At 33.1% G+C, this 27,058-nt stretch overlaps 2 protein-coding genes, 1 non-coding gene and 1 pseudogene across 8 annotated transcripts; 3 read left to right on the top strand and 1 right to left on the bottom strand.

Annotated features, from left to right (window-relative positions):
- Positions 1 to 12,852: 12,852 nt before the first annotated feature.
- LOC129313403 (thiosulfate/3-mercaptopyruvate sulfurtransferase 1, mitochondrial-like) lies at positions 12,853 to 20,532 on the top strand. 6 transcript variants are annotated; one of them, XR_008593932.1, is made up of 14 exons: positions 12,866 to 13,037; positions 13,592 to 13,750; positions 14,252 to 14,311; positions 14,448 to 14,510; positions 15,009 to 15,133; positions 15,262 to 15,424; positions 15,990 to 16,049; positions 16,944 to 17,002; positions 18,101 to 18,182; positions 18,624 to 18,687; positions 18,772 to 18,839; positions 19,633 to 19,746; positions 20,268 to 20,343; positions 20,448 to 20,532. XR_008593932.1 is itself a non-coding variant. In XM_054956455.1 (13 exons), exons 2-13 carry the CDS (start codon positions 13,661 to 13,663, stop codon positions 20,371 to 20,373), a joined length of 1,050 nt encoding a protein of 349 aa, XP_054812430.1. In that variant the 5' UTR covers positions 12,853 to 13,037; positions 13,592 to 13,660; the 3' UTR covers positions 20,374 to 20,532. The 6 variants fall into 6 exon arrangements, 5 of the variants coding, with proteins under 5 accessions (XP_054812430.1, XP_054812435.1, XP_054812434.1 ...); XM_054956455.1 differs by having other exon boundaries at positions 12,853 to 13,037; positions 18,772 to 18,835; positions 20,268 to 20,532; XM_054956457.1 differs by having other exon boundaries at positions 20,268 to 20,532.
- LOC129313404 (transcription factor bHLH52-like) lies at positions 20,357 to 22,286 on the bottom strand. Its single transcript, XM_054956461.1, has 2 exons — positions 21,627 to 22,286; positions 20,357 to 20,563 (listed from the first exon to the last, which is right to left on the bottom strand). Exons 1-2 carry the CDS (start codon positions 22,242 to 22,244, stop codon positions 20,357 to 20,359), a joined length of 825 nt encoding a protein of 274 aa, XP_054812436.1. The 5' UTR covers positions 22,245 to 22,286.
- A 1,130-nt stretch (positions 22,287 to 23,416) lies between these two features.
- TRNAR-CCG (transfer RNA arginine (anticodon CCG)) lies at positions 23,417 to 23,489 on the top strand. The gene has a single exon. It is a non-coding gene; the product is annotated as a tRNA-Arg (tRNA).
- On the top strand, positions 23,431 to 27,042 carry LOC129314183 (aspartic proteinase CDR1-like; annotated as a pseudogene).
- Positions 27,043 to 27,058: the final 16 nt, after the last annotated feature.

Here is a 27,058-nt window from a genome sequence, read left to right as displayed (position 1 = left end):
TAACAACCATATGACCGAGCTTATCACAATACACTTTATCATGTTAGTTCACAAAACATAACATAGGTCGTAAAAATAACAACCATGCACCCTCAACACATACCAAACCACAAAACTAACAACCGTGCAGCCAAACTTATATGCATGATCATATGTCAACCTTATATCCTCTTGTTATCTCTGACATAAAATTGGTGGCTATCATATGGCTACGTCCTTCATAGACTAACCCAACCTTCCACTTGCGAGGAGCTACCAGGTTAAGGTTAACTCATTCACTTATGTAATTCAGTTTCCTTCAATACTAACAACCATGGGGTGTCATACCCTAATCTAGCCTCCTCATAAATCGGTGGAGACTAGTTAAGTTTGAGTCTCTCACAGAACAAGTGGGACAGTCTTGAATCAATAATATGATCAAGGCTACCTCTCAATTTCAACGATTGATGCCAAGGTTAGTTCCCAATTTCAACGGTCATTGCCACTATTACATGAATTTAAATCAATCTACTCTTCTCTCCAGGTGAACTCCTACTAATGATCATGTTATACACATTTATCACATACTATGTATTTCAATAATTAATTCATGGCAATTAATCTCATATAACCATTGTTGCACCCGAAAAATGCGACACAGACAGCGCGAGAGCAGAGGTTCCGACCTTCGAAAAGAAGATCGAAGAAATGGGAGTCGCCACCAAAATTTTGAGAAAAATTTTAAGAAACCGTTTAAAGGAGGATAAGGATGGTCTACAAAATTAAAAAATAGGTTTAGGAGTCAGTTGAGTGTGGGGAAGGTGTTAGGCACCCCACAACACCTGTTTATAAGAATGGTTACTTTAAGTTTGTTATGTTATATTAATATGGTTTTAAAATTATTTTAATTATCTCTTTTATATTCATGTGTTTAAAAAATGATAAGAATTAAGTGAGAAATATTTATTTATTTACGAGGGAGCACTTGACTCAGAATCTAATTCTGAGGCCTACATACCCTGTGATGGGGATCAAAGTCCACGTAGTTCAGGCTTGAAAATTGTTGGTAAAAATATTTTTTTTGAAGAGAAATTAATTAGAAATAATTTACCATTTTGTAAATAAAATAATTTCTAAAATTTTGATATATGCATTTTAAATTGTAAAAAGTGATTTAATTTTAACTATTTTCTCAAATTTTTTTAAATTTTTGGAATAAAAAAAATAAAAGAGTTCAAAAATTATTTTTATTTTATTTTTATTTTTTATGATGAGAATTTAATTGTAATACCTATAGAGTCTTATTGGCTCATACGGTAATATAATTATTCTTTATATCTGTAAAGAATTCAAACTCTCACATGATAAAAGAGTTTAATAACTTAGTTTATTTACTTAAATTTTTAAATATTAATAATATCATTATTTTTTTAGTGCATTCATACATATATACTTTTTTTAAAAGATTTTTAATCATCATACCTGCAAAGCCTTATTAACTTTTACGGTAATACGATTATCCTAAATATCTGCAGAATTTATAAATCTCTCACAATAAAAAGATTAAATAATATTTATTTTAAATATATTTTAATAAGTAATTATATAATGTATATTTTTAAATATGAAAATCTTAATCATTATACCTGTGAAATTTTATTGACTCTCACGATAGTACGATTATACTAAAGGTCTATGGAATTTTAAAAATTTCATATCACCAAAGGATCTAATTAGACAATATGATTATAATTTAAATTTATTAATTTAATTAATTAATAGTATAAGAAATTTTTATTATTTTTTACAAAAAATTGTTTATTTATTTACCATATAAATTGTGAATCACGATATCTGTAATGATTTATTATCCTACACGATAAGGTAATTAATTTAATTCTCTATGAAGATTCCTAAAATTTTACGTGAGGCTTAAATATTTTATTGATTTAAATTATAAAAAGAGAGTTAATTTTAATAATGAGTCTTTGAAACTCATATTATTATATACAAAATTGATCCTCATATCTGCAAAATTTTATTGATCTTTATGATATAGAATCATTTCAATTGTCTACATAGATTCTTAAAATCTCACACAACAAATAAATCAAAGGCCAGAGATTTAAACATGCATTAATCACCAAGTTAAAACAAACATTCATTCAATATATGCCCATATAAAATTAAACCAAATTTCACCCAACCCTTCTACAACATATATGCACATAAAATTTGTCACAACCATAATCATACTAGCAAATTTTTAAGAAAAATATTTTATCCAAACCTGTGTTATTGCAAGTTCAATGCATTTTTTTGAGAGTGAAGTTCTATGAAGCTTTTTTCACTGGTGCTTTAATATTCTTTTCCTGATCATAGCCAACAGTGAAGGTCACCAAGTATTTTGGATTAGAGTGATTATGGTTGTGACAAATTTTATGTACATATATATTGCAGAAGGGTTGGGTGAAATTTGGTTTAATTTTATATGGGCATATATTGAATGAATGTTTTTTTTGACTCAGTGATTAATGCATGTTTAAATCTCTGGCATTTGATTTATTTATCGTGTGAGATTTTAAGAATTTGCGTAAACAATTAAAATGATTCTATATCATGAAGATTAATAAGATTTTGTAGATATGAGATCAATTTTGTATATAATAATATGGGTTCCAAAAACTCATCATTAAAATTAACTATCTTTTTATAATTTAAATTAATAAAATATTTAAACCTCATGTGAGATTTTAAGAATCTTCATAGAGAATTAAATTAATTGCTTTATCGTGTAGGATAATAAATCCTCGCAGATATCATGATTTGCAATTTATATGGTAAATAAATAAACAAATTTTTGTAAAAAAAACATTTCTTATACTATTAATTAATTAAATTAATAAATTTAAATTATAATCATATTGTCTAATTAGATCCTTTGGTCATATGAGATTTTTGAAACTCTGTAGACCTTTAGGATAATCATACTATCGTGAGAGTCAATAAGGCTTCACATGTATAACAATTAAGATTTCTATATTTAAAAATATGCGTTATATAATTATGCATTAAAATATATTTAAAGCGAATATTATCTAATCCTTTTATCGTGAGAGACTTAGAAACTCTGCAGATATTTAGGATAATCATATTACCATAAAAGTCAATAAGACTTTGCAGGTATGATGATTACGAGTCTTTTAAAAAAAATTATATATGTATGAATGCACTAAAAAAATGATATTATTAATATTTAAAAATTTAAGTAAATAATCTAAGTTATTAAACTCTTTTATCATGTGAGAGTTTGAATTCTCCACAGATATAAAGAATAATTGTATTACCGTATGAGCCAATAAGGTTCTGTAGGTATTACAATTAAATTCTCATCATAAAATATAAAAATAAAAATAAAAATAATTTCTGAACTCTTTTCTTTTTTTTATTCCAAAAATTTTAAAAAATTGAGAAAATAGTTAAAATTAAATCACTTTTTGCAATTTAAAATGCACATATTAAAATTTTAAAAATTATTTTATTTACAAAATGGTGAATTATTTTTAATTAATTTCTCTTCAAAAAAAATATTTTCACCAACAATTTTCAAGCCCGAACTACGTGGACTTTGATTCTTATCACAGGATACGTAGGCTTTAGAGTCAGATTTTGAGTTAAGTCCTTCCTCGTAAATAAATAAATATTTCTCACTTAATTCTTATTATTTTTTAAACACATGAATATAAAAGGAATAATTAAAATAATTTTAAAACCATATTAATATGGCACAATAAACTTTAGGTAACCGTTCTCACGAACAGGTATTGTGGGTGCCTAACACCTTCCCCACATTCAACCGACTCACAAACCAATTTTCTGATTTTGCAGACCATTCTTATCATCCTTTAAACGGTTTTTCAAGATTTTTCTCAAAATTTTGGTGGTAACTCCCATTTCTTCGATCTTCGCTACGAAGGCCAGAACGTCCACTCTCGCGCCGTCTATGTCACATTTTCGGGTGTGACAACCATATTTAATTTCTCTACATAATTCACATAATACATCACAATTCTCCACCCATAATAACAAATCACAATTAATTTTGTAAAATACAAAGGGTGGTATAAAAGATTTTCTTTCCAAAAACCACTTCGCAAATCAAACACTTTACTAATATGCATCATTAATTTAAATCATAATTCACCTTTCACAAACAAAATTAACATTCAACTATAAAGATTAAGTTTCCCCTAATTATCTTAAACCTTTGAGCGGTCAAAGGTTTACCCCTCACTATACCAACTTCCCAAGTTTGAATGGTGCCAAAAACGAACCTCACTATATCCATACCACAAGAATATCATTATTTTTTAAATCTTGAAAATTTATTGACATATAACTCTACACACTCTATTTTATCAACTCATAGTCACTACCCATTTATATTCAATGGGCTCATTAAGTTTCATTAATACACGTTATCATTAACAACACCTCAAACCATTATTAATGCACATAAACCTCTCCTAACTACCTCACAAATATCAATTTTTGGATATTAAATACTTCCATGGACCAACCACTTTTAAAATCATCAATGTGGTGTTCCAATACCTTAAAAAACTCCTATTATACTCATTTTAACTAATGGAATCGGACCCATAATCCTATGGACTGAAAATCCATCTTCTGACTCAAACCCTACCATAACACATCATAAATGAGGGATAGAAAGGAAGAAAGAGGCACTATAAACTTACCTTAGGTTAGGGAGCTTCAATCTAGCCTCTATGTGATCTTACAACATGCCCTAGCAGAGCAAAGGTCGAACTCTTTGTTTTCTTCCTTTCCGTTCTTTTATTTCCTCGCGCAGATACGAACCAGATATATTTGATTTTTGGCCGTACGTTGCAGCACATGCTGCCCTCCACCATGGCGCATTACACAGAGGAGCTCATTACTTTCAAATTTATCTTTGTGCGTTATGACGGACTAACCACGCGCCACGGCATGTGGTGTAGAGGACAATTGTTTACTTTTTCTTCCTCTTTCCTTGCCTAGGTGGCCCGCCATCGATCCAGGCCCACTTTTTAGGCTGAAATCACAACAATTACGCTAAGTTAAGCTCCTCTGGTCACACACCTCATTGCCTCACTAATCACCCTTATTAGGTTAATAAATTAGGATTAAATTTTCTCGGATATTACACAATCCATGACTCTATTAGAGCACCGATCACTGGATCTCCATAGGTCGTGATCTGTGAGTGGTTCTCTAGGTACTCTAGTTCCTAGATTGCTGACTCTTAAGGAGCCCAGTACTTTAATTTTGAGGGCTTTTCAATCCATGACTCTACTAGAGTATTGATTACGAGATCTCCATAAGTGGTGATCTGTGAGTGGATCTTTAGGTGTTTTGGTTCCTAGACCACTAGCACTTAGAGAGCCTAGCACTTAGGACAATCTTTTAAGTCATCAAGTTCGAAGAAGTCATCATCATATTCAAAGTATTCGACTCATGTTGGTGCCATTGGTACACATATATGTATAAGGTCTCCCTTACTATTCTCCATTTAACTCTAAGTATTAAGGTAATCAAGAGATTAACCTAATAGACTATCAGTAGAATTTACTCAAATAGGATCCTAAGGTTTCAAACTTTCTAAACATTTTAATACATGTCTATAAATCAGTAATCAGATTAAGACAAGTTTATAGAAGCATGGGCTATAATTTTGTAACAAAGCATTTGCAATTTAGTTGAAAAAACAATTTATCATGTTAAAATGTACTATACACCACGGCATGTTCCCTTTTGTACTATGTGCCACGGTGTAGGCACCATACGCCACGGCGCATTGTGCATTTTTTATAGTAACAGAGCTATCAAATGACAGCTCTTAGAGCGAACTTCAAGCGTGCTTCATTTTTTTATCTAATGTCTGATTGAGACAATCTAGGTGTTTATAGAGTGCTTTTTCCCAACTCTAGCTAATTAAACACTTATTTCTTAATTCACTCCTTTTTTAATCAAAACACAAACCGAGTGTGCCAATTTCAATCTAAGTGTAAAAGTTTCATTTTCACCTTAGACCATACCCAATATGAAATATTCTTACTCTACTAAATACAATTAACTAATAGAACACCTGGTAATCAGAGACTTATCTCGAAAGGAGGATTACCAAGGTTTAATATAAAAGTAAGGGATCCCAAGTTTTCTAAATAAAAATGAGTTTAAATGAATTAAAATCCTTTATATTAGAGTAAAAATAAGTTACGAAAGTATGGGATACCTTAGAGGAATGAAAGAAGTTAAAAATAAGTGAAAAACAACTCTCTTAATATGTGATAGAGCAGTGCGCTGCGGCTCGTGCACGCTACGCCACAACGTGTTGCTCTCTGTGCCACACTTTGCGCTCAGGTGCTATGCGCCATAGTGTGTTGCATGAAAATTCAATTGATTCTACTGTCATTTGACAGCAAAATCGAGAAACTTCCAATGCGCCTCAATTTTTTGTCCAACATCCGAATGACGTGATCTAGGTGTCTACGAAAAGCTCTTTACATGAATTAGCTAATGGCATAGGTTTCACTTTTAAAACAAGTCACACCAAGAAGTTGGATACCCAAGCACATTTTAGCTACTTTTCACAATTTTCACACAAGATGGGTGTCCAAAACACTCAACATATGCCAAAAACCTTTCCTATCACCTGAACCATGTCCATTGGACCTAGAACAACTAGTACAACATGTCACAAGTACTAAAACAACACTATAATAAAAATTCACTCCTCAAATCCATTTTGCCAAAAACAGAGGAGGAGGTAAATTATCATTGCATGTCGCTCAAATCATTTAAAACATGTTTAAATCTTCATTTTTACACTTGCACTAGTATTTTAGCTCTATAAATATATATATCTTAACATACACAAATACTCAAGGTCTGAAATACAAATCAGACATTTACAACAACAAAATAGTATAAGTGTGATAACATACAATCTAGAATTGGCAAATATATACTATTACACAAAATAAATCTAAGCCAGAGGCTTATAGTGGGAATATGCTAATTCCTAGCCTCTTGAATCTTCTCCCTCTCTGCCACAGAGCTAGAGCCTGAAAAGTATTAAATAAGAGAGGTGAGTCTAGCCACTCAGTAACTAAGGTTAAACCTACCCTATGCAGTTATATATATTAATTATAAACCAAGTACATGCATAAGGAACCATCAAGCTCACATATATCATAACTTGTCATTTATCAATAGATAACTTCTTAATCTCTTATAAGCTAGGTGCATTATCATCATATTCTCAAACATGTGACATGACTTATTATTCACATGACTTGCCACCACCACTTACCGTGTGTGACACATCGTATATTTACTTAGACAATGATCAACTAACATTATATCCTCCTTATTTTCTCAAACCAAAACCGTGGGCTATAACACTGATTAGGGTTCCATCCATGTGATTGGACTACTTAAGCTCACCGATCGTGAGGTGTGACCTGGCTAAAGATTACAGGACTCACTTTTAGACCACGGCTTCTCCTATTCTCAAATCCCTGAGGTGTCTTATACCTTAAGCTATTCTCCTTATTGAACCGGTGGAGATAACTAGGTTCCAGTCCCTTGACAAACTATGAAACAGTCCCTTGACAAACTGTGAAACAAGGCTATATCCCCGTGCATCGAAGGGCAGCCTAAATACCATATGAATTTTCTCTATTGCCAATCCCTAGGCGAACTCCTATCATTGATCATACCATAATCAATACTGACTTATTTTAACATTTTTATTTTCGTTTACTCATCATCACAACAATCACGTTGGGCTTATGACCATGCATTACCCAAGTGTGTATTCTCATCATTTTCTCAAAATTCACTTTTCATTAACACACATCTATCTCATATAATCATCACATTCATTTTTCAAAAGACATGTGCATGTTCATATTCAAAAATATCTTAATTTAGGCATTTGCATTTTAATTTAAAATAACTTTATGCACATTCAATTTTTCATATGCTCATCGAAATTAGTATATGCTTTTAATATTAAAAATTAACCCATATATGTCACACTCACAATAGAAATCAATTTATAATCAATTATTATATAACTACCCAAAGTAGAATTTCCCCCGATTACTTTAAACTTTTGAGAGGTCAAATGTTTATCCCTCAATCTATTAGCTTCCAAGCTTGATTTTTTCAATCTAATAGGTGACCAAGAGCCAAAACTACAATCAACCAAGTTGAATTTCATCAACATTACCATTTCAAGCATTTACACCCTTAGTCCTTTACTTTTAAATTGCCCAATGTTCACTCTATATGAATTGGAGCCTATTTATTGGGTTCATTATCTATCTATAACATCATTGAACAGCCATATTGCCATTAATACCTCAATAACCACAATAATGCCAAATTTAAGGTCCATTTTCAGACATTAATGGAGCCCATCATCCAACAACCACCAAAATTATTTATACTAGGTTTAAATATTCTAAATAACTCTTTTTAACTCTATTTGAGTCAATAAGTTTGGACCCATGCCCTTATGGATCGAAATCACTATCATCATCTAAACCCTAACTAAAATCCTTGAGAAAATGGAAGAGGACAGGAGAAAAAGAGTTTAGGAATCTTACCTTGAATGATTTAGAGCTTCAACCCTTCTCAAATTCTCATTTAAGTCGTGCCCTAACAGAGCAAATGTGAGCTCCTCCGTTTCCCTTTCCTTTCCTTTCTGTTTTTCACATCAATTCGCGTCTAAATTTTTCAAAATTCACACCGTGGGCTTCGGCGCCTGTCCCCACGCACTACGACATGTGGTACAGAGAAGGAAATTCTTGTATGATGGTCCCGTGCACTGTAGCATGTGGCACAGAGGCTTTTTAGCTTGTTTTTCTCTACTTTTTGGTCCCTAAGTGACCTAATTTCACTTTGGACCTAATTTATACCTGCAATTCCAATTAAAAACACTTATTACTCTCCTCTGACCACATACCACATCAACTTACTTAATTATCCTTATTAATCTTATTAAATTAAGGAATTAAGAATTGGGATGTTACACAATAAATTATAACAAACTTGTATAATGCACCCCAACACATAAACATGCACATCTATCACATTTTCAGTGTTCAATCCCTTAATATCAAAACAGAAAGGGAAGTTTTAAATATCATAAACCATTATAAAACTATGAGTTGATAAGTAAGGTCACCATTACTAATCTACCTTGAACTCCCATAATCAAGTTAATACAAAGCTAATCCAATGAGATTGTCAAGTTTGTAAAAACTACATAAAGGAGATCTTAAGTTTTCACATTATAAAATACTTCTATACACTGTCAACATTTACAAATCAGAGTTTAAACCATGTGCAAAATGGGAATCCAAATACCATGTAGCATTTGCAAAATATGAGAGAAAACATTATTTTTGGCAAAAACAACACATGTGCCATAGTGTGCTGTTTCTGTGCTATGTGTTGTGGCGCACTACACGAATTTAATAGCATTTTGTTGTTAAATGACAACATCCAGGATGAACTTTTGATGCATCCTAAATCTTCGTTCGACGTCCGATTGAGGTGATTTAGGTGTTTACAGATAGCTTTCTGTTAGCTCTAGCTAATGGCACATATTTCATAATCAAATTATTTTGCTATCAAAATTTAGATACCCATTACAAATCTTACTATTTGTTCACCATACCACACAACTATGGTGCCCAAACCATAACACAAGTGCCAAAAACTTACACCAATCCTTAAAGCACACTCAATGGACCAATATAGACTCATACAACACACCACAACCAATCATTCACATATATATCACAATTTCAATTCTCAACTCCTTAATTAACAAAAACATGAGGTTCCTCATAAATCCAACATTCAACCATGCCAACTAATTATACAATATCCTACTTGCATTAGTATTTCATCCCTATTAAGCTTTACAATTCTAACAAAAACAACTTAGGGCATAAAATACATTCAAAACATCAAATATGAGTACACGTAGTCAAAAATAGATTATGCTAACCTAATTGGCAAATTAACCATAAAAATACACATAGAAGAAAAATTTAAAGGCATACTGATAGGATTTACACACAGTTCTAGGCCTCTGGTCATTTTTTCCAATCCTAATCTAATGAACTAGGCCCTATAATATTGAAGAATAAGATGTGAGTACAACTACTTAGTAACTAAAGTCATTCTAGCATATATAATTGCATATCAATCAATTATAAATGCAAAAAACAAATAAATAACTTCACATGCATCACATTCATAAATCACAATTATGGCCTTGGCCACACAACTACTAACCATGTGACTAGGAACTAATGTATATTATTACATTTAATTTAAAAATACACATCTTGAGGTTGCAATAATAACAATCATATGCCCCTAATGAAAATATGCCAGACAACAATAATAACAACCATGTGGCTGGAAATAGAATGCATGATTAATACCAATCCTATATCCTCTTGATACCTCTAACATGAAACCAGTGGTTATTGAATAGTTACGTCTATAACCTAGACTAACCTAGCTTTTCACTCGTAAAGAGCTGCCGAGCTAAGGCAAACCCATTCACTCATGATTCATAGTTTCTCCCATACTAACAACCATGGGGTATCTTACCATTAATCTAGCCTCCTCATAAACTAGATGAAACTAGATAGGTTTGAATCCTTCAAAGAACAAGCAAGACAGTCCTTAATCATCTATGAGACAAAAACTACCTCTCGATTCCAATGGTTGGTGCAAAGGCAAGTTTCTGATTCCAACGATAAGCTTCCTCTACCACATGGATTTACTAATCTACTCCTCTTCTTAGGTGAAACTCCCACCAATGATCATGTTATGCACATGTTAGTACTTAATAAGGTTTTTAGGATGTTACACATGAGTGCATGCTAAAACTTATATATGTTGTTTTTGGTCCTTGGGCATGCCAGAGGAGTATGTCCTTAAAAGGTGAGATGGTCCTAACTTTTAAATCAAATAGTGAGTTTCCAAGGTCTTTTACCATAATTTCCTCAAAATACAAGTTCTTGAAAGTGAAGGGAATGGAGGAATTAAAAATAGAGAAACATACAAGAATTGCATAATAAGAGTTAACAAAACATTGATAATACTAATAAAAAGGAAATTATAGCAAAATAAAAAATGGAAAACTGAAAGGAAAAAAGTTGGCATGTTGTTACTATTGTTTTACTAGGAATTAGCACTCTATTAATTGCTCAAGAACTTTGACACTCGCTATTAGATGTGTGGCACGCTAAGGGCTCTGTGTTGAATTATTTGAAGAATAAAGTGAGTTGTGTTGAATGAAGTAAAGGATGATACATGGTCACTGTTTTTGCACTAGACAAGTAGATTTTGTGTTGTTCAAAAAGACTATTTGAAGATATGTGTGTAGGGTTGAAGAGGCCTTGTGCGTTTCATGGCTTATCCTTTTATAGGCATAAAGTGACAATTTATCCCATGACTCCATACTTCATTTTTAGGACACCAGCTTTAGTTTTCTCCTTGACTTCCTCTACTGTTGCTTTCTTGAAATGTTGCATTGCTTGATGAGATCTCCTCCTCAACCACTTTTTTTTTTTTTTAGAAGCTTTAGGTTGGCTTTGGCCAAAATGACTTTTTTTTTTAAACCTAAATAGTTGCGCTTAGGGCCAAAATTAGATTTTAGACCAAATACTCCTTTGTTAAGAAATGTAATGTATTTTTTAAAATGTTAGATATTTAAAAACGTAAGGCTTGCATCTCAAGCTATAAATAATATGTTTTTTTTTAAATATCCTTAATAAATAAATTATTTTATATTTATTTTTAAGTGAAATATTCTATTAAATAAGAAATATAAAAAATGGTGTTAGTTTTAAAACTATTAACTAACTTATCATAAAAATTCAATTAAAAATATCTCATATTTTTAAATGGAAAGGGTGTGTATTTTAAGAAGATGGCATGAAACCTCATATTTTTTTTTTCGGCCGTTGGTATATAGTATAAAAATATAAAACCTCAATCAAGGAAGGTATATGATTCACTCTAATTGGAAGATATTGGTAAAAAATATATTTTATGTTTACTCTTAAAAATAAACTCTTTTATCTTCTGGATTTTGAACTGCAAATGAATCATAATACAAAGAAATTAATAAAAGAGAAAATAAACCACTAATTCCCTTAAAAAAATGTATTTTTGGTCCAGCAAGAATTGACTACCATAGACACGTAGAGGATCGCCGTCATTTGTTATCTTGTGTCACTAACCAGAAGACTGGTTTTGAGTTTTGTTCAGGTATGCTTGAGAGTATAGGATGAAATGAAAAGAAAAAGTGATTAGTGAAATAAAATGGGATAGGATGGGATGTAATGAAATGATCATCAATAAAATAGAGTGGATAAGATATAACAGAATAAAATGAAATGAAATATTATATGATTTTAGAGTTTTATTAAAGGAATAAATAATTTTATTCAATGATTATTTAAGAGTACTTATAAAATTGATAAATTTAATTTATATATAATTATGTTTTTTAGTTTTAGGATGAGGTGAAATGAAATAGTGAAAGATAGGAGTGATTTTATAATAATCTTGTTAATATCATATCATTCTATTTCAACTCCCAAATTTAAGGCTGGAAAAAAAATAAATTTAAAATGGCTAAGATCACCTAAACCATTCCATCCTCTTTAAAAAAATTCTTTTAGATAATGATATAATATTTAGGCAAAAAACGAAAAATAAAAAAGGATAATATGTCAAGTCATCCCGCCCCATTACATTTCTTTGATCCAGAGAAACTCCTAACCATTATTATTTTTTAATCAACAACTCCCAAACACTATCTGAGACAAGGAAAATGGTAGCCACAGACCTCATTGCTTACATTTGACAGGCTGGGTCGCTAATTTCATCGACTACTTCAATCGTCGTCGTTCCTTGCTCGCAAGCCTCAAAATTTAACCTTTTTCTTCAATGTGAGTCTCCTCTACTTCGTTAAACTTCATCTAGATTTTCTTTTTCATGTTCAGTATATATTCTTTCTCTCTGCATGTCTGCTTTTGTGCATCTTCGGGTTGTTTCGTTCTGTGGGTCTTTCATCTTCTAGTCCCTCATATCTGGATTATGTAATCTACTGTTAACTCTTCATTCCTCAACTATCATATGAGGGTGTGAAATGTGAAGTGGTGTTCCTGAGTTCCTTTTGTCTCCTGGATATTTTATCTTCGGGCGGTTACATATCTTCTAGATTATTCTTATCAATCGAGTGATGAATATGAACTTGCATGACTTACCCTTATAGTTTATCATTGCCTGATCTGAACATTTCAACTTCTTCTCTGAAGTGAGATCAGCAAGGTCAGCAACTCATTTTATGCGTTTCGTTTTCCCCTTTTGATTAAAGGCATTGAACATGACTCATTATTTTCTTTTAGCACTTTCTTATTCACCTGGAGGCTATAGCTGTTCTGTGGTATTGGTTTGTGCTGGGGGCTAAATTTGTACTTTATAATTTTCCTTTTACCTGCAGAAAAGATCATTTTTGTATATGCAGCACTAAACAATTAACAGGGAGAATTGGTTGAGCTCCTTGTGTTCTATGGCTTCTTCAATACAGTCTGTTTCTACGGATGAGCCGGTTGTTACTGTGGATTGGCTTTATGCTAACCTTAAGGACCCTAATTTGAAGGTACTTGCATTTATTGATAACCTATTCGAGCCCTTACTTTTAATAATCTACTTTTTTGTTGTGGTGGTGGTTTTTGCTGCTTCTGCCATTTTTTGAATTTTTGCTGCTTCAATACAATCTCTCGGATTTGTGTTTATAGCAAACTCTATATCAAGAGATATTCAAAATTGTTGAATTTTAGTTGTTGGCAGAACAGAACTTATGGCTGAAGAACAGGAGAAGAATGCACTCCAACCCTCTTTACATTTCCTTTATTTATAATGCATTGAACTATTAATAAACTCCCATACAACAAGTTACAAAGCAATCTGTACGTAAATAAGTGACTATCTTTATGATAAAATTATAGGAGAATACTAAAATGTTATTATTGTCATATTACGCGATGATCTTTTTACAATCCTTCTTTGAACTATTAATACTATATTTATGATAGAATCATAGAAATGGCACTAGTTCATATGGTCTTTATCCGTGCTAATGCTTGTCTATCCTGCTTAGGTGCTGGATGCATCCTGGTACATGCCAGATGAGCAGAGGAACCCCATTCAAGAATATCAGGTCTGTACGTGATTTAAAATTCTCAACAAATGATGGTGTATAGTGTAAATTGGGTATACTTTCTTGTTACTGTTTTGCAATTATTTCACCTATCTACCTTATTACTATTTTTATTGTGCACTACCAATTGCAACAGGCTGCTCACATTCCTGGGGCCCTTTTATTTGACATAGACAGAATAGCAGATCAAACTACAGATGTGAGTTAGTCTTTCTCTTCTTATGAAGTATAATTTTGGTATTATAAAACAAAATTGTTCCTGCCTACTAGAATTGTAAGTAAGGGAAACAAAGAAAGGAACTGTAAACTAAAAGTGAATACTTCCATCTTACGATTTGTCTATGCCTTTATATTGTTGAGAAATTATAAGTAAAGGCTTTCTTCATCAAAACTTGAGCTCTGTGTATGATAAATAAATATTATTTCAACAGGTTAGTAGGGATGTTTTTGTTATCAACCTCTCCTCCAGTTAAATTTTATTTTAAGTATACCTTTTCTGCAACAGAGGGTTATGTAATTATTGAAAATCCATGGTAGGAAGTACTTTCATGTTTATAAAAATAGCAAGAAGTTGTATCTTACTAGGTGGCATTGGCTACATTGTACTTTCATGTTTACAGAAATTAGTTTTTTCTTCTGTCATCTGATTAATCTTTGTTGCAATTGTAGCTGATAAAAGAATTTTTACATGTATTAGTTACCGCATATGTTGCCATCAGAGGAAGCTTTTGCTGCTGCTGCATCTGCTCTTAACATAGAAAACAAAGACAGAGTGGTTGTTTATGATGGCAAAGGAATATTTAGTGCAGCTCGAGTCTGGTGGTAAGCCATAATGTTTCAAGAAGGTCCTTTTTCTATTGGCTTGCCCCAAATGTGGAACAAGGCTTTTCTTTGTTGCTATGCCTATAAACCTACAATTAATATCACTCTCCTCTGCTGATGATTAAAAGGATGTTCCAAGTGTTTGGGCATGACAAAGTTTGGGTATTAGATGGTGGGCTGCCAAGATGGCGTGCTTTAGGATATGACATTGAAACTACTGCTCCTTGTGATGCTATATTAAAATCCAGTACTGCTACCCTGGCAGTAGAGAAAGTATATCAGGGACAGTCTGTAAGTTCTCAATTAGTCAACCTAGTTTGATATGCTATCTCTTTTTTGCCCCATGTTTTGGATGCAAACCACCTTGGAGGCTTGTACTTATTGAATTGTTTTGGTTTCTTGCAAGATTATTGATGGTTTCTGACTTTCTCTCTTTTCATGGGCATTGACTTTCTCTAAGTGCTTTCCTTTCTCATTTCTTGGTTAATTGTTACCTATTGAGTGTATTAATTAAGATGAGAAATGATAGAAGGTACTATTTGAACCTTGAGTTACAAATCTGCCAGTCTGATTCGGAGGTTCAGACTTATCTGACCCAGAACTATTTTTTCTGCCTAAGGGCTTCATTAAATGCCCAAATTCAGTGCTAAAACTGAACTTTCTGAATTAATTTTGTTCTGCACTTTTGAATTGTCAAACAGTAAGTGAAAAGCAATGGGAAATTGATTTATAAATCCTGAATGTTGAATACTAAATGCAGTCAGCATCCACAGGTTTTGATGAAGAAATATATGCCCTTCATAATTTGAGAACAAAAGTTTAATGCATTGCTCGTCTAAGTTACATTTCTGTTCAGGTTGGCCCAATCACATTTCAAACTAAATTTCAGCCACATCTTGTTTGGTCCCTGGAACAGGTGGGTTGCATTCTTTAAATGATGTGTTCTCTTTCAAATTAAATGCTCAAAATGCTGCTTGCTCAAGAATTTTCAAGGAAAGGTACATAAGAAAGGGTTCCATTCTTTATATGGGGTGTTGATGCTGTTACGTGCCTTCAAGCACTGATATAGTGTATAGTGATATTAAATATTGTATATAGTGATCAGTGGTTATTTAACATCAACAGGCTGCTCATAGTGGAGGCCAAATTTGTTAAATATAATGAAGACTGGTTTTGTAGTATTAGGAAATTGTAATTTGGTTCTCTGAATACAATTGTTAAATCAAGAACTTTTCCCCTGCTTTTGTGCTATTTGGTACCATCTAAGAGTCTAAGAAGCATTATTAGTAACTATTGATGTATTGTTACATCCTTATGCTCGTGTCTAAAGCATAAATATGTCTAGAAGCTTAGCAATCAATAAAGAGAAAATAATCACAAACTTATCCGTCTCCCCTGATCCATGATGCATTTGAGAAATCATACGAGAGTTCAGGTGCTGAATATAACCAGTGTCCTTATAAGCTCATTGGGAATACCTTTATTAGGCTTTGTGCTCAAAATGATTGTGCTGTGTTTATTAGTTTGGCATTGTTGTGTAACACGAGTATAATGATAATAATTTGATTGAGAATTTGAAATTATGAAGTATTAATATGCTAGAGACATCCATGAGTCAAGTGGTAGTCTTTTTTGAAAAGTTGAACCAACTTTTGAGTTTTAAAAATGCTTCGTGGTATCATTGGGCACTATAGTAGTCTCTTGAAAATTCTGGCCCATGAATATCAAGGAGTACCTTATGTAACTTGTATACTATTCATATTTTACATGCCAGATATTTCCATATTTATTGGATTTCCCCTCTTTTTAGGTCAAGAGAAACATTGAGGAAAAAAGCTACCAGCACATAGATGCAAGATCAAAGCCTAGGTATTTTACATTCTCTTTAGGTTGCTTGAACATTTGAACACAATGTCCCTCTATATGGTGACAAGGGCCCTTCTGTTTTCGTTAATCTGTTTGATATTTTAGCTGCTGGTTACTTGACAGTGGGTTGGGTTCTTTAGAAAAGGAGCCAACCTGACCAAGCCAAGCTTTGTCTCTTGCATGCCCATGGTGTATGGGTCTGAAGTCTGATTTCACTCTTATTTATTAGGATCAGACTGGAGACAGTTATTTATTATGATCAAAAGCCAGGCCTAGCACATTTTGTATTGAATTGTAGATGACTACTTTGAATTTTGTTTTCTCTTGGATGGTATTGTCTTGTTCAAAATCCTCCATTTCGTCAATGCCCAGTCACTGCTCTATACGCTACTCTTTATGTGATTTTACCTTTTCCTAGATTTTAGCTAATTGGTTTCCTTCTCATTCACTCAAATCTATACTCGATATCTGATCAAATATGCACTATTCCTTCACTCTTGCTCTTGGTTTAAAACCTACCAATTGATTGCGCAATGTCAATGGGAGACATGGATTCTTGTGCCTTTTGTCTGTTCTCAAAAAGTAATACATAAATGGTACTTGAGCATGATTTTTCAGTATATCATGGACCAAAAACATTTATATTGTCTCTTGAAATTGGTATTAGTTAATTTTGAATAAATGGAGTAAAAGGGCTTGACGATTATTCTTGTGGCTCAATTTGAGAAATTACTTGACATGAAGTTTTTCTGAGGGGTATGCATTTCTTCAGTTTGTCTTTGGTTGCTGATCATTCCCCTTTAGGAATGCAAGTTATCGAGGAAGCATTTGATAAGCGCACTGAGTTATGTTTTAGTTCCACCGATACTGTGATATAGGAATTGTCCTTTTAGCTTTAGTCGGTTGTTTGATGCAAGAACTTGATTGGAAAATCTTACTTATGGCTATCCAAAGAGATTGGAGGGCTTTGCAAATCGATTTTTGTTGTCTGGTCCTTTCTCTTATTCTCTAATACAAATGATCGTGTTTAATTCCTTCACTACTGCAAATAGTTGTGGTGACGACACTCATATTTATTGTGGAGATTTTATCCTATGGCAGGTTTGATGGGGTGGCTCCAGAACCCCGAAAGGGGATCCAAAGCGGTCATGTACCCGGAAGCAAGTGCATTCCTTTTTTCCAGGTCTTTGTACTACAGCATATTAGTCACTGTCTCTTGCTAGCTACTTCCAGGTTTACGCAGCCTCAAAACACTTCTCTCTGGACCTCTTAAATTCAATGTTATGAGAGAATATTGTTGAGAGTCATACATTTGTCACTTTATCATTCATTTTACTTTAATAAATGAAGAGGTAGCAAATGAACATCCTAGCCGGCATCACATTTTGAGTTTCGGTCTGAGTATGGCGCTCTAGAATAGAGAAACTTGAGGGGACATTCATGCTTGGAATTATTAAAGTCTATTTTTCATGATACCTACTATTATTAAGGTCTTGTTACTAGATTGGCTTAAGCCAAAGGGACTTGAATCTTCTTCCTGCTTCCTCCGATCATTAGTACGTTTTGTTGTATCTGACAACAATGTGCATTTCGTGCGTGCCCATGCTGGTTGTTCTACATGCAGCTGTTGGATGCTTCACAGTCATTGTTACCCGCAGATGAAATTAAGAAGCGACTTGATGAAGAAGGTATGAAACTCCTGTGACATGCATATACCTGCTGATATATTTTGGTGTTAATTCTAGTTACCTTACATCCTTACTGAAATGCAGGCATCTCATTGGACGGCCCCATCATGACTTCATGCGGCACTGGCGTAACTGCTTGCATTCTTGTGTTGGTATCTCCCTCTCTCTCTAAATTTGTCGAGTGAAATGAAATTGTTTGCTGTGGGAAATGAAAGGGTAAAAGGACGGCGAAAGTTGCCTCCTTTGTGGCTTCTTGTATTGTATGTCATGAATTTGAAGAGGGTAGTTTTTGCAGGCTGGACACTCTAATCTATATGTTCTTAAATTTTACTGATTTCTGAATCTTCTTGGAGAAACTGGTAAATAATTTACTATTAAATGCTATTAGTGGTGCTGGTGAGGGTGTAATAGACAATTTTGAATCATGTGAAGAGGGATAGAGGGGGAAAACCATTTAATAAAATTATTGAAAGATATTTTTTGATTAATAATATATCCAAGGATTTAGTTGTTGATAGAGCACAATAGCATCGTTTAATTCATATAACCAACCTCATTTAGTGGGATCGGGTTATATGTTGTTGTTATTGTACTGTTAAATGCTATTGTCTTCATAAGTTTTAACATCAAGAAACCGGCTCCTTATGATTAATCACTTCAACAAAAGGTCGGGTGTGTAATATATCTAGTCAATCTCTTTACGTCAACCTTCATCATTGTCTAAACATGAATTTTCCATTGATTTTCTTCCTTTTATTTACTGTTCCAACTACCAGACAATGCTCAGGCCCCATGAATGGATTAAGCAAAAAATGAGATTTTCTTCAATATTTTGTAATGTCTGTTTTATTGTTGTAATCGTTGTTTAACAGTTTATATTATTTTTTCTACTCTCACAGAATTAACTTGTTCATTTCACTTTTCCCTGCAATCTGTTATTTGCAGGGCCTCCATCGTCTTGGGAAATCTGACATTGCAGTCTATGATGGATCTTGGACTGAATGGGCATTACAATCTGACACAGTCAAAGAAACTTCATGATTGCAATATCACAATTCAGTTAGGAGAAGTTTACCTTTTATTTTTTTTTTGTACTTTCGAGGAGATAATTTTTGCTATTGATGGAGTCTGCTCCTTATACTATTAAAAAAAAAACAAAAATAATTGTAAAGCGCCAAAAAATTGAATGAATGACAGTTATGTTTTTAATAAATAAGTTGGTGTCTTATATGCAAACTGTTTATAGCTTAAATGCCTTATTCACGATTGGAATTTTTGAATTAGTAATTATTTAAATTGACATTTGCAATTTATTTTTCAAGAAAGTTTATCAAGAATTAAACTGTCATTAATTAGTTATTTTGGGATTTAACTATTATTTTCCTATTAATTAGTTATTATAGAATTTAACTGTTATTCTTCCAATCATATTTTCCTGTACGAAATGTTTAATATTCAAATATGGTTGTGGTCAAATCTAACATGTTGAACAAGAATGAATGATTATTTTCCATGTTCAAGCAAGAAAAGGGACGTTCATTTTCATTCCTAACCAAAAAGAACTACCATGTATTCTACAGAATACATGAAAAAAGAGGGGAAAATAAGATGAACAACAACAGCAAGAGAAACATGGGACAGATGAAACAGAAAGAGGTAGGTCCTATAGTCACTGTTCTTTCTTAATGCCTGTCGGAATGAATTGATTAAGATCGTTAAGGATAGAAGGTGTTGATTGAATGTCTTTATGATTTTTCAAGGCCATGATGAACTCTTTTGGAACAAAGCACTTCTCTTCCATGTACATCTTCTCTTCTACTACTGTAGAGCCAATCAGCTTCCGCATTTCTTCACTCCCACTGAATACCTTGTCTTCCTACAAAATTATACCAATCTTAAATTTAACAAGTCCAAAAAAAAAAAAAATAATAACAAGTTCATATAAAATGTAAATCAGTTAACAATAGTAACAAGTCAATTTTTTGTTTCCTGAAACAAAAATATCTATTACCTGCCGAAGATAAAGAGAATATTCCCTACCGAAGAAATACAGTTGGAGTGATTTATGCATATATCCTTTTTAAAAAAAATTAAAATAATTACACTCTTGTTCCTAAAGTCTCGGATTAACTTAATCAGATATTGTTGGTCTTGTTCTCACATCCCATTTAACTGTTTCCTCGAATTACTCTTTCAATATCCTCCCTGATTCAATTGCTAGTAATATTTTATTTTTAATTTTTTTTTTGTAAAACTTATTATCGTCAGTTTTTATTTGTGAGCAGCAAGCAATTGAAACATGTTATCCCCGAAAATATAACATAGAATCTTGAAACATAAAAACATTCAGTTATAATTTTATTCTTTTCAATAACAATTTTTTGGCTTTAAATATTTGCTGAGGCGAGCTATGGACGAAATATGATCAGATCATATATTCTTAAATGGTAGCAAGACAACCTTAAAACCGGATTTTAATAACTAAAACAAGCTCAAACAAACAATGACTCTGCATTATTCATTCTTAGTTAACCTAATTCCGGTAACAACACAGAAAATTAACATCATAGTAATAGCATGAAAAAATAATTACAACAATAGAACAATATCAATAGTCAAATTGAAAATTGAAGCATGCCAATAACCACCAGTGATTAATTAAGAATATTACAAGAAACAGTTTTGAAGTATCATGCATGCAGTACATTATAGTTAATCAAATTCAATCATCAACTGAATATTATATTATGCTAAAGAATTCTTGTTGAAGTTAACTGAACAAGCAATTTACATACATAAGAGAGAGATCGCGCGTAACTACTCCAAAGCTTATCAAGCACCAAAACCTAACCTTTAGACCCGACAATGTTATATAAAAACTTTGTACCATTATTCTGTCAAGTGATTTATGAGTGTTAGATGATGAATCATGAATATACCTGAAGTGTGTTGATGAGTTGAAGCATCCCAACTTGAGCATTCAAGTAATTGACATACTTAGCAGCAGCCTGAAGCATCTCAGCTGTGTTCATCTTGGAGCCACCAGGGACCAGCCTTCCTAGCTCTTGTGTCTTCTCCGTTATCCTTCTCCTCCTCTCCCTCGCCGCCACGCTCTGCGCAGACACCGTCATCTTCTCATTCTTCTTCCTCCCTCCTCCTTCCGCCACCGCCAAACTCTCTGCATTATTACCCACCACCGCAACCTCATCATAATAGAACTCTGGAACACTCGGCACAACAATATTGTTCCCATCCATGAAACCATGATCCGTTGTTGGTGCAATCAAGTCCATCATCATCAAACTCTGATCATACGACAAGTACTTCTGTCGTTTTGGACATGGAAGCAGGCTTTCATACCGATCGTTATTCTCGTACATGAAGGGATCATAGGGAAGAAGTTCATGAGGGTAAACAAAGTTACTGTATGGTTTGAGTGAGTGACAATAATGAGAAGGAAGGAGAAGATGGTGGTTATTGTAGTTATAATCTGGTGCGACAGGTACTTGTTCTTCTTCTGGTGTTGCTTCATGGAAGATACTCGCTTCTAGGTTCATGTCAGCTTGAAAACTACTATCCCAGTTGAAGTAAGAAGTCAGAGCCATCTTAATTAATTTGCTCGAAACGAAACAAACCTGCAAAGAAACGACATATATATAGTTTTAGCAGAAACCTATGATTCAATCACCTCTACTTCAAAATGTCGTATCTGATGTCTGTTAGACATAACACAGAACTAAAAACTGTCAGTATGAAGAAATAGAACACACATATATATATATATATGAAGCAGATTCTAAAGAGAAGTCAGTGAAGCTTAAAGAAGTAGTGTACGTATGTGTAAGAAAAGGGATACTCACCCAGGAAATGTACAGAAGAAGAATCTTAGGTAAAGATACTGAGAGATTATTGGCGTGCAAGAAGAAGCTGAGTGAGAGAGAGGATGTGTTAATTTTGAGAGTGAAGAGAAAGACTGAAGGAGACTAGAGTGAGACATAGTTAATATTGGAGCTAATGAATTAATTTAATTACGGGGAAAAAACTATATAAACCGACTTTGCTCTTAGAGCCTCCTGTTCCTTTGTGGGTCGAGATAATTCAGGGGAGGTTGGAGGCAGTTACGGACGATGTGGGACTGGGCAATTTCGTAACTTTCATTTAATTACTTATTACTTAATTTCAACAAAAAAAATATTATTCTTCTTTTTTTCTTTTTTGTTTCAATCCAAAATATTTAAATTATTTTCTATTCCACGATCTTGTGATGGATACATTATATTTTTAAATATTGTTCCCCCCCTCCCTCCCATATCAAACCCCCCCCCCCCGAAACCGTATTTAGACTCATGACTGTAAGATGTGAATTAACTTACTTGAGATTTTTATGACCATCCCAAAAATATGTCATTTGTAAAATGAGTAGTCTAGTGTAACTGAAATTCTTGAATTTGATAATTGTTGTAATAACAAGCATAAATAGAATTTTAAAAATCAAACGTATTATAAGCATATATAATATATAGCATAACATAGTTATGTTAGTTTTTCTTATTCCTAATACTGCTAATTTCCAAGTTAAAATTTTCAACTATTGAAGGTTAGCCCAAAAAACAAACCGTTTGGGGCTATTTGTAAATTTGATATGCCAAAGCAAAGAAACAAGGAGATGTTTTAAAAAATAATTTAGCTAACATTGATGAAATTAATTAAGTCACAAGCGACGGTAAGTGATCGCGTGGCCTAATGGATAAGGCGCTCGCCTCCGGAGCGGGAGATTGTGGGTTCGAGTCCCATCGCGATCGTTCTCCAAGCAGAGTGATCAAATTTCAAATTTCAAATTTCAAATTAAAAAGTAGCCATCTTTTTACTCGCTGCAAGCCCACAGCAGAGAGGAGAGAAATAAATAAAATCACACACAAAAGCACTAGAGTATTTAGAGATTTTTTCCCCATTGAAAACCTTAGTCACAAATCTAACTTTTCTGTTACGATATTTTTTTACCAGAAAAACTTTTACGATATAAAACTAGCAAAAGAAAATCATCACAAGTATTCATATTATGAGACCAAATCCATGAAACTTTGGAGAGGTCACAAGGGAAAAGGCAAGATATAAATTGGAGCAAGCAAGTTGGTTATTTAAATTGACGTATTAGAGCTTTAATTAATATTTTTGTATAATTATATTTGGTATACTTTTGTTAATAATAATTTTAATTAGCCGCTAAGTTTTCACCCTAATCTCACACAATTTTGACGTATTTATTACACGTTTTTTGATATAGCATTTATACACACACACATATTAAAAGTATGAATACTTGTACGTCAATTAAAACTCACAATAACTTGGTATGGACTTTGAAAATGTATATAAAAGTAAATTATGTCATAAAACAAAAAAAAAAAAAACAAACCATACATGATAAAAGTTACCTTGAAAACCAACAGGTTAATCATGAAATCTCGAGTTTATAAAAAGTAAATTAAGTGCATGCATGTGAATATATAAAAAGTTTTGGCTATCATACGTATAACTTCCCTAAGCCTTTTATTTTTGAACATAAAACCACCTTCTGTTGATAACTCCGTTAAATCATTAACAGAAAAATGATTCATCAGACTTCAATTAATAAGTGGTAGCCAGCGTGGCTTCAATGATACTTAAATTATTTTCTTGAAGACCAAAACGCAGATCATGACATAAAATATGTGGCAATTGACGATCTTCCGCACGTATAGGGCTTGAAGCCATATTCTGTATTTTTCAAAACATAATATCCAAGAAAAAGTTAAAAAAAATGCAATTATCAATATATATATATATATATATATATGCACATCAGCATATGTACCATGTATCTCTTCTGATCCTCATCAAAACGTGCACTCTCTGCTACTCTTTTTCTCACCATTATCATTACTATTTTTTTCTCTTCCGACTCTAACAAATTCTTTCACCGTCCACCTTATTCATCGCGATTCGCCACTGTCACCACTCTACAACTCTTCCAACACTCCATCACAACTTCAAAACGCTGCGTCGCGATCCATATCCAGATCAAAACGCTTCCATCGTCATCACTTCCCATCATCCAACATCATCTCCAACAGCACCGGCGGCGACTACCTCGTACGAATCTCCGTCGGCACTCCTCCGATCGAGACGTGGGTTAGTGCCGACACGGGAAGCGACCTCGTATGGCTCCAATGCTTGCCCTGTTAAACATGTTACCCTCAAAACGCACCGTTTTTTGATCCCAAAAGGTCTTCCACCGACAAAACGCTGTCGTGCTTGTATGTTTACGTGTATGCGGACGATTCGGGAAGCTCTGGGGAATTAGCAGAAGATTTCATTGGCTTTGGAGGCGGGAGTGCTTGGTTTCACGAGCATAAGGCAGTGTTTGGATGTGCACACAAGACTGGGGGAGAATTCTCAAGCGAAGGTACTGGGCTTGTTGGGCTTGGAAATGGGCCTTTGTCTTTAGTTTCATAGTTGGGCCCCCAAATATGTCACAGATTCTCATACTGTCTGGTACCTTATATCTCAAATTCCACTGGGAAGCTGACACTGGGTGAAGAAGCAAATATTTCAGGATCATATGCGGCCGTGACCAGTCCATTGGTTGCTGCACCTGAAGGGTCATCTGGTTATGTTCTGAATCTTGAAGGTATTACCTTCTGTCCATTTTCCCTATATATTTCCTAATGTTTCTATCAACTATTTAGATGATACGGTGTAGGTTCTACACAATATATATGGAGTATAAGAAACGATGAGTCATATTTCTTCGTTTTTTTCACCAAAAATTGCATTACTCATTTAGTGTTGTAAACCGGTCATCATTAAATGAGTGTTTCAACTCGTTCAATTAAATGTTATACTCATGATTGGTTTGATAACAGTTCAACTATAATATTAACAATTAACATTTGAACTAGTGTTTTGATTGATTTAATAACTTCAGTTTATTAATTATTCATCATTTCTATGGTGTGCTTGGAGGGGATACTGAAACATGGTTATGCAACATCGATTCCAAACATGCTATAAAATATAAATAGTGTGTTTTATTTTTATAGATATTGTATATTATATTAACTTTAGTATAAAAGTCAAGACATATTCCAGTAACTATTATTTTAACCATCATTAGACATTATCTTAATGATGGCTCATACAATTAGAATACATAAGTAAATATGTGTTAAAGAGATAAATAATTTTATTACATTTTAAAACTTATTTTATTATAAATAGTTAACATGCTTTACTTTGACACGTGCCTATTTACTGTGCTTGGAAGTTGAAAAAATATACTACCTCTGTCCCAAATTATAAGAAACTTTTAAAAGAATTATCTCAAAATATAAAATATTTTGAGTAGATTAAGGTTTCATTAAATGTGTTAATTCTAAAATTACCCTTTCTCTGTTTACAATTAATTTCCATCTCTACTCAATATATTAAATTATGAATATTATTGAAAGTTTATATTTTTATTTTGAAAAGATAAGGTTGTTAAGTGTATTTAATAAAGTTTATTGATATGTGAGATTTTGTCTAAAAGTGTCTTATAATTTGAGATATAGGGAGTATTAAATTATTAAGTCTAGGTTCATTTATAGCTAATAATTATTCACAAAATACTAAAAACCAAACTGGTTATTAAACTAGTCAAGTCACTAGTTTAAGAGTTAATGATTAAAACCGTAGTTGAATTATGGTTAATTAATAATGAATAAAACATTTCATCAAATTTGGTCAAGACATTGGTTCAATAATTTACTTATGTTCAACTAGCTAGTTTGATTTGGTATTCAATATTATGGTTATTTATATGATATGCTTTGATGTGAAATAGGCATTAGCATTGGAGAAAAGACTGTAATGGTGAGTGAACGAAAGATAGTGATAGACTCAGGTTCCACATTGACATATCTTCCAAAAGCTTTTTACACGGAGGTAGAAGCTGAGGTGAAGGAAGCCATGGGAATGAAACATGTGAGAAATCCTCCTGAGCCGTACAGATTATGTTATGCTCATCATGAGTTTGGCTCATATATCAGGAAAAGCTTCCCTAGTTTTGTGGTTCATTTCAAAGGTGCTGATCTTTCCCTGAGGCCCGATCAAAACTTGTTCGTTCAGAATGTGCTCTTTCACATTCCCAATTTGTTTTGCTTTGCCATAGTTCCCATACATGGACCATTAGCTGAGCTTGGAAATGTGGCTCGGGTTAATTTTCAGGTGGAGTTTGATCTCCCAGCTAAATTTGTTTCCTTTGCTCCTTCTGATTGTGCAAAAGCTCTAGAATTATTATCTTCTGTTTTATCCTAATGTAATCAATCACATGAGATCTTCGACCAAAAGA

The sequence above is a fragment of the Prosopis cineraria genome, unplaced genomic scaffold (genome assembly GCF_029017545.1).
Source record: "Prosopis cineraria cultivar Desert tree isolate PC_DT_omini unplaced genomic scaffold, ASM2901754v1 PC6, whole genome shotgun sequence".
Lineage (NCBI taxonomy): Eukaryota > Viridiplantae > Streptophyta > Magnoliopsida > Fabales > Fabaceae > Prosopis > Prosopis cineraria.
Note: the sequence above shows the minus strand (reverse complement) of the source record. Positions and strands in the feature narration are given on the sequence as shown.